At 51.6% G+C, this 8,488-nt stretch overlaps 1 protein-coding gene across 2 annotated transcripts in view; it reads right to left on the bottom strand.

The window, feature by feature from the left end:
* Ccdc88c (coiled-coil domain containing 88C) overlaps positions 1-6,232 on the bottom strand; it is a 119,296-nt gene extending 113,064 nt beyond the window's left edge. The window contains exons 1-2 of one of the 2 annotated variants that reach the window (XM_021202268.2): positions 6,026-6,232; positions 5,473-5,573 (exon numbers count right to left, since the gene is read on the bottom strand). In XM_021202268.2, coding sequence (XP_021057927.1) covers positions 5,473-5,573; positions 6,026-6,085 — 161 coding nt within the window. In that variant the 5' untranslated portion in view covers positions 6,086-6,232. The remainder of the gene's footprint in view (positions 1-5,472; positions 5,574-6,025) is intronic. The other variant, XM_029540869.1, reaches the window with a different exon arrangement.
* Between the last annotated feature and the right edge of the window lie 2,256 nt (positions 6,233-8,488).

Consider the following 8,488-nt stretch of genomic DNA (forward strand, 5'->3'; position numbering starts at 1 on the left):
AAAAAAAAAAAAAGACAGGCAAAGAAATATATGTGAAATACCAAGAAAAGGAGGGGCTGGAGAGATGGCTCGGCAGCTAAGAGTACCAGTCACTTCCAAGGGTCCTGGGTTCCATCCCAGCACCCACATGGCAGTCACAACCGCCTGTCACTCTCATCCCATGGGATACCCTTTTTTCTGGTGTGCAAGCATACATGTAGACAAAACACCCATATACATAAAATAAATAAATAGATCTTTTTTTAAAAGGAAAGAAAGAAAAATACAAAGCAAGGCCCTGGCCCGTTTGGTGACCTTCAGAGCCATGTTCCACTCAGTACAGGCCCCCTGCCATCTGGAATTAGGTTGGTCCTGCTCATGAGCTACACTCCCCAGATGCAACAGTGTCTTGACCGGCTGATGTCCAGGACTGGTGTGTCAGCACACCACATAAGAAAAGCGGAGGGTGGGAACGCCTCAAGCATCCTTTTCCAACCTCAGGTGAGACTGGGTAAACTAGCTGTCAGCTCAAGCCATGTACGGCCTGGCTCATCTACATGCAGGCCAGTTCCCGCAAATCCTCAGTGTGGGAAACGGCTGCTCTGCCTTTCATAGCAAAGGCCTCCCTTCCACCCGCTCGCTCCCGAGGCACCACCAAGGATAAAGGCAGGGAACTCAAAGCTCTTCTTCCCAGTTTCATCTATCAAAAGCCCTGTGATGATGAAGGCACAGAGCCTACTCAGAGCTGATGGGGAGCCACAGAAATAAATCCCGGGCCTCATTAACGTAAGATGGAGAAATAGAAGGGAAAGGCCCACACCTTGAATCATTTCAAATGTCACTGGAAGCGCAACACAAGGCTCTTTTGTGATGCAAGCTGTTTAACAGTCAACCTTTGAGTAAATATTTGACATATACTCTAGAGGCTCCACACAGTGTCCGAAGCATCAGAACCTTCTTCCCACAGCCCCCAACCTCACACAGTCATCTCACAGCCCCTCAAATGGCCACATCAGGTGACAGCATTGTCCCCACTGCATGTTGGAGTCTGTCAAAACCGTACCTTCTAGAGCCCTTTGTTACTAAGGAGATAAAGGGGAAGAACACTCCGGAAATCAACTTAGCCAAGAGGCAGCAGCACTCTGCATCTCAACTGTAACGGCATTTAGCCACAGAAGCCTCCCTAGCATGACCAAGAGAGGGGTTCCATGAAGGGGCCAGCTGTGAGCAGAGCAGCGGCTTCACAGGGCCTAAGCCTAACACATGAAGCTGAGAGAAGCTGCAGGCTTTCCTAACTTACCATTCTTGTTTTGGGGAAGTGGGGGAATGAACCTGGGCTGCACAGATGCCTGCCAAGCACTCACCACCAGGCCATATCCCTAACCTTTTCTTTTTTTCTTCTTTTTACTTCTGAGACAGATTCTCATTATGTGGCCCAGCTGGCCTTCAACTTACAAGGCTCCTCATGCTCAACTTTTAAAATAAATAAAGGGATTGCAGGTGTTAGGAGACCCAACAGTTTCATTGTTATTTAAATCCTGGGTTTCTCTTCTTTTCTTTTCTTTTGTCTTAGAGACAGTTTTTTTGTAGCCCAGGCTGCCTCAAACTTACTAAATAATCGAGGGCGACCTTGAGCATCTGATTCTCCTGCCTCTCCCTCCTACCAGGACTCAAGAGTGAACCACCACCACCCCCGCTATGTGTAATGCCAGGCAGGGATTGAACCCCGTGCTTACTAATGGAGCCACACCTGCTGCTGCAGGAGTGTCAAGTACCCACAACATCAGTATGCACCACGGACAGACACCCATTGGCAAAGGGTCTGCACATTCCCGGGACCTGGTATGTGCAAGCCGTATCTGCTTTTGTTCTCCCCAGGCCTGGAAAGAAACGGCTAATTGAAGGAACACTAGAAAAGAGCCCTGACATTAGTTTAGTTATGTGACTAATTAGACTAATTATCACTATCATTAGTATTCCCTCAGTTAATAAGTCTCTTGGGGTAAAGATCGTTTATTAGGAAATAAACCAAAAGTTTTAGTCTTGCTTAAGGAAGACAAACGTCATGTCTACCCACTCAATGCCCCACACAAGTTGCCAGAAACGAGGGTCAGAGGCCCAGGGGTCACAAGAGTCTGAATAAGCCACATGGGAATTTGCCACTTTCCTAAGAAGGGCACACGTCAGCAGACAGACAGAACCCTTAGTCTACTGAGGCTCCTCTCACGAGTACAGATGCATACTACCATGATTATACAGATACACACACGGCCCAGCCCTGCCTCACTCAGACTACACTAATGACACCCAGGCATTAATATGCACCATTTTGCTTGGTCCTCCCCTCATCTACAAAATTCTACCCCCTTATCACAGATCAGGAAGCCAAGGCTTCGAGAGTGGAGCATTCTGCTCAGTGTAGCACAACAGTGAGTAGTGGAAGCTATCCTGCCTGAAGCCAGCTAAGCTCGGTAGATCTCACTCAGGAACCCTAGCCCTGGGCCTCCCTTGAAAGTTGAGCCCACCAGGGCTTTCCTGCTTCCAGGTGAGCCTGATGTCATCGAGGCCAGGGCCAAGAAACTACTTACTACCCAGCCTTCTCGGGTTGCCACAGACAATGGCCAGGTGCAGTCAGGTGACCACAGCCAGCCTTCTGAAGGCTCTGAAGTATTAGGTAACAACCTCTTATCTCAGCCCTACCCCAACTCAGTCAGTCACACAGCTCTGCCATATCCGAACTCCACTGCCTCCCACCTGGAGATAGCACAGCAGCCGACTCCAGGCACCCAGCACAGGAAGGAGGTAGCACCCACTATCACTAACTTTATCCTCTGGCTAACACTGCTCCCCTGGGCAGAAAGGGACACTAAGGCCCAGGTGAAGTCAAGTGTTAGCCTAGACCTTGGACTCAGCCTATATCTCATCAGGAACACAGAGGGAAGGAAGTAGACTGCAGAAGCACCTGGTGAGATGGCTCGGCAACTTGGCACCAAGTCTGAGGTCACTCTCCAGGACCCTCCACAATAGGAGAGAACCAACTCCTGCACGCTGCCCTCTGACGTCACAGGCACTCGCTCGTGCACATGCGCATACACACACTTTGTTTGTTTGTTTTTGTTTTTTTGAGACAGGGTTTCTCTGTGTAGCTCTGGCTGTCCAGGAACTCACTTTGTAGACCAGACCAGGCTGGCCTCGAACTCAGAAATCCGCCTGCCTCTGCCTCCCAAGTGCTGGGATTAAAGGCGTGTGCCACCACGCCCGGCGACACTTTTTTTTTTTTTTTTTTTTAAATAGACCAAAGAAGTCCAGCACCCTGTCTGTGTATGTGACTGACCCCAACACCCATTCCTACCCAGTGCTAAGCCAGGTACTAGCAAATCATCTCGCTTAATCTCCAGGACCATTTATTTAGGGCAGAACTTTACTTCCCACTTTGAAGATGAGGAAACTGGGGCACCTACAAGAGTCCCAGTGTCGCACTGCTTGTGGGAAGACCACCTCAGGTTCAAGCCCATTCTGACCACTTAGGATGCTCAACACTTAGTCAGAGTTCTCTTTTGGTTTTGGTGTGTGTGTGTTCTGAGATAAGGTCTCATATAGCCCAGGCTGGCCTTGAACTTGCTATGTAGCTAAGACTAGCCTTAATCTCCTGACCCTCCTCCACCTTACAAAGGTCAGGAATAGAGCCATGCGCCACAGCAAACATCCAAGGGTCTTTTAGTTCCCCACCTTCTGAGGAGGCAGTTATGGAACCCGGGACCCTGGATACTACAGGTAAATACCAGAAAACTACAGGAGCCCCTATTTCTATCTTATCGAGGTTACTTTTACAAGGAGGAAAATATGTGCATCTTAAGCCCCAGCCCAGGAGTGGGGGGGGGGGGATACATTCCAGGGAGTCATTTCAAAGCCTGCTAGGCAGTCAAGCCCCACCCACTTCCGGAGGCAAACACATTTTGATGCCTGTTACCTGGCGCCAAGTTATGATTCTCTAGAAGCAGAAAATTATGACTGGCGGGCCCTGTGCCCACTCCCGCCTCTGTTTCCTGGTACAGGAAGGCCACTTCTTTTCTCTGTGGCTGTCCCAGGATTGCTGCACACCTGCCAGGTCCTTCTTCGAGAAGGATCACAGTTACATATCACAGAGGGAAAAATGAGTCTGAAAACGGTCAGGGAGGGAAACAGCCAACCCCTACCAGAATTCAGCCAGGGCCAAAGGCAAGGAAGCGATGAGCCGGCAGTTTCCAGAAAGGTCCACCGGGCTTCCCTGATTTACAGGCAAGTGGTAAAGGCTTCAGGAATTCCAAAGGTCAGGGAAGAAAGAGAATCGGTCCCCGGCTTTTGTTCTCCCCTGTGCCTGTGTGTAGCTAAGTGGAAGACTGGAGGACACTGCTGTGTTTTTTAATTACACAGCCGCAAGCTTAACGGGGATAGGCTGTACGGTCCTTCTACCAATGGAACCCAGCCATTCTTGGGGCCTGACAGGACGGGGGTGGCAGGAGTGTGGCCAGAGCCCAAGCCTGCTCAGAGGCAGCCTCAGAAAAACTCAGTTTTCCTCATCAGTCCATATAGAAGCGCAGCCAAAGCCAACAAACAGCAAATGTCTCTTTAGAAACTGGTCGGACTCTGAAGACCAGTGAGATTGGAAGAATTAAAACAAAAAAACAAAAAAACAAAAAAAAAAAACAGGGTTTCTACCACTGTGAATCAATGTCCTAGGAAAACAAATGGAGTCACCTCATTGGGAAACCACCCCCTACCCGCCCCCGCCCCCAGCTACAAATCCGAGCTGTATTTCATTAGCTAATGGATTACTGAGTGTGACACCTCCATCCGTCCCAGCTGAGTGGGTATACATGTAAAGGCTGATCCAGTTTTATTTTGTTCCAAGTGCCTGTGACTCATACTGTCACTCGCTTCCAATAGGATCCCCAAAGCCTCTAAGTTAAACACAGAATGTAGGGGTTGGAGCCAACACCTAAGTGGGGGTAAGATATCAGACAAACAGGCTCTGCAGAACTCCACAACGGATGTGGTCAGAGGTGCAGCCGGCAAATAGTATCCACAAGACCCTGTTTAAGCCCAAGCAAACGTTCCAAACAGCCTGACTGCCTGTGTGCCTTCTAAACCCAATTCACACAAGGACGATGAATGACTGCATCTGGCCCAACAATTGGGAAGGGAAGGAGAGTCAGAAGCTCATTTCTCAAGCCACAGTGAAACTGCGATGCTCCAGACGCAGCGGACATTTCCTGTAACCAACCAGACCCTCCTTACAGTTCTGTGTCCCTCCAAAAAGAAAAGGGACTTTTGGTGTCAGCACTCAGACTACCATCAGGTCCCCGAGTTTACAAATGAGTCAACCGCAAATTTCCTTAGCTCGAATGAGGTGCTGGTGGGAGTCCAACGGCCCACCTGAACCACCCTGGCCACCCGGCATTCACGCTACAATCTTAGGTTTCTTAAAGCATCCTCTCTGGAGAGGCAACTTACATTTGCAACATGATCTGATTCAAAAAGATGCCGTCCACTAAGTCCATGTACAGCGTCAAGTTGTCCTGGTGGCCGCTTCCAAACGGGCCAAAAGTTTTCACCTGCGGGGAGGCAAAAGCATGTGGGTCTGACGCTGGGGGACAAGGCAGGCCAAGGAGGTCACCAACCACCGCGGTACTCTCCGCAGGCAGCAAGCCTACCCTTCCCGAACCGCTGTCCTTTCCCGCCTCAGGCAACCGACACCGGACAGGAGAAAAACTTCTGGCTAACTTTTCTCCAGCGTCCCAGAAAGCGAGGAAAATAGAGAAATAAATAAAAGGGACTTTTCAACAAATTCCTCACGTCTCCGATGCACAGGAAGGCAGCACGCTCAGCCCGCCGGTCCGCGGTCCCACTCTGCGCCCCTACCGCGGGTCTCTGGGCTTCGGGAGGGGTCACCCCTCCCCCGCCCCCACGGTCGCCGGGAACAGGTGCGCGCTCCCGAGTGGGAAGCCGCGGGACGCCCACCCGACACGGAGCCTCCCGGCCCCCCGGTGCCGCTCCGAGCGCTCACCCAGGTCACCAGCGGGCTCTGCAGAAACAGCTCAACGAGCTGCGACACCGTCACGTCCATGCTGAGCCGCGGCCGAGCCGCACAAAGCGGCTCCGGCAGCCGGCGGCGGGCGCGGGAGACAAAGGCGGGGCGCGAGCCCACGGTGCGCGGCTGCGGCTCCGCCCGCCCGGGGAGAGCGAGAAGGTGGGGGCGAGGAGGGGGAGGGAGGGGCGACGCGGTCCCTCCTCGGTCGCCAGCCCGGTGCCCTGCGCAGCCTAGCGGAGAGGAGCCGCACGGGGCCGGGTGCGCGTTGGGGGAGCGGGGACCGGAGCGGGGCGGGGCCTCAGCACGTGGTGGCCCGAGTGCGCGGGCAGGTGCAGCCTGCGCGCGCAGACCTGGGCCCGAGAGGAAGAGGCTCGGGGTAATGCTCAGGCTGCAGGGTTGCGCCTCAGTGCATCTGCTCTGCCGACTCCCCCGCTTCTCCCTTCCTGAAGTCCCTTCAGGATGGATGCTGGCGGTGTGGTCGCCCTACGCGTGTGCGCCCCTACTGTGGCTCTACCCTCCCTCCACCATAGCACACCGTGCCGGAGAGCCCGTCCCGGCCGCAGTGCGCAGCGGCAGCTTTGAGCCTGGGCTCCCAGCGCGATGGACGCCGTGCCCCCTGCTGGCGGGGGCCGTGTGCTAGGAGGCCTGCAGCCCCATTTTCTCACCACTTCTTGGTAATAACTTCGCTCCCCGAGTTGGGCCATTGTTGCATGTACGCTCTGTGTCTTGACGAGTTTAATCCTCACTGTGATGTGGGAGTGTTAACCCGAAGCCCCTGGCACACGCTTAGCGAGAACACACCAGGTACTCAATGACTGCCCTTTGGCTAGTCATTTTGCAGCAGCGTAGCTTTGTCACGTATTAGGGCTGTGACATCTGCTGATGACATGTGGTATTACAGTTCTGCCTGACTGGAAAGCCTGTTAATAAATAGACTGGAGCCCCCAGTATACTGGCAAGGTTCCAAGAAGTGTGGAAGCCAGAATAACAAAGGGTGGGGGTGGGAGGCTTTGCAATGAAGAGCATTTGCTGCTATTCCAGAGGTCCTGGGCTTGTTTCCCAGCACTGACAGGATGGTTCGCAACTATAAGTTGAGTTTCAAGGCCTCTGAGGGCACCAGACATACATATGATATACATTCACAAAGGCAGAACACTCAAACTCATAAAAAGTAAAATAAATAAATCTTACCCCCAAAAGTGGGGTGGGAATGATGGTACAGCTTTGTAACCCCAGTACTGGGGAGAGGGAGGCAAGAGGATCTTCAAGTTATCCTTGTCTACATAAGGACTTAAGAGCTAGCCTGGGCTCAATGACAGTCAGTTCTGGTTCCTGTAATCACAGAATTTGGTGGGGCTGGACCAAGAGGGCCTTGAGTTCCAGGCTAGCCTGGGCTAGAGAATGAGGTTGATGACTGCATGAGGTGGGTAAGTAGCATAGGCTTCCCTGTTTGGAAGAGTAAGGACTGCCGTTGTGGGTTTGATATGTTTTTCTGTACCAACCTATTTTGTTGTTGTTGTTGTTGTTGTTGTTTTTCGAGACAGGGTTTCTTTGTAGCCCTGGCTGTCCTGGAACTTACTCTGTAGACCAGGCTGGCCTCGAACTCAGAAATCTGCCTGCCTCTGCCTCCCAAGTGCTGGGATTAAAGGCGCGTGCCACCACTGCCGGGCAGGAATAAGGTTTTCAATTTTTATTCTGATAAAGGAGTTTCTCCTCCCTCTTAGCAAATATTGACTCAATCATGATAACTAATATCATTTCTGTGTCACCTGGTAAGAGCTTAAATTGTGTGTCCAACTAGAAGGTGGGGTGATTTTACAGTTTATTTGTATATATTAATTATGCATGTTTCATGGACTTTATCATACATATATATTGAATGCATTCACTACCATGACCATCTCTACCCTCTGCCCACCCTGCCACTCGTGCTAGTCACCTCTCTGTCTCTGTGTCTGTCTCCCTCTCCTTCTCTCTATCTTCCCCCATTCCCTTTTGCAGACGAGAGAAATAATGGAGGCCAAGACAGGTTCTGATCAAAGCCCCCGAGTTTACTACGAAGAATCTGTGCTTGTATAGGGGGGAGGCCCATCCCCTGCAGATCTATTCTTGAAGCCTGTGCCAGCCTGTAGGCAATCTATCTGAAAGAACTGTTTTGGCAAGTAGGTGTAAATTACTGGATTGCTTGCTGTCTCCCAATATCTTAAGGGCCTCTCAGCAGAATAGCAGCATCTTGGAGAAGAGCAGCAGCAGGTGACAGAACAAAAGAGCCATCTAAGCCGGGCATGGTGGCGCACGCCTTTAATCCCAGCACTCGGGAGGCAGAGGCAGGCGCAGGCGGATTTCTGAGTTCGAGGCCAGCCTGGTCTACAAAGTGAGTTCCAGGACAGCCAGAACTACACAGAGAAACACTGTCTGGAAAAAAACAAACAAACAAAA

Source organism: Mus pahari, chromosome 7 (assembly GCF_900095145.1).
Source record: "Mus pahari chromosome 7, PAHARI_EIJ_v1.1, whole genome shotgun sequence".
NCBI classification, from domain to species: Eukaryota; Metazoa; Chordata; class Mammalia; order Rodentia; family Muridae; genus Mus; species Mus pahari.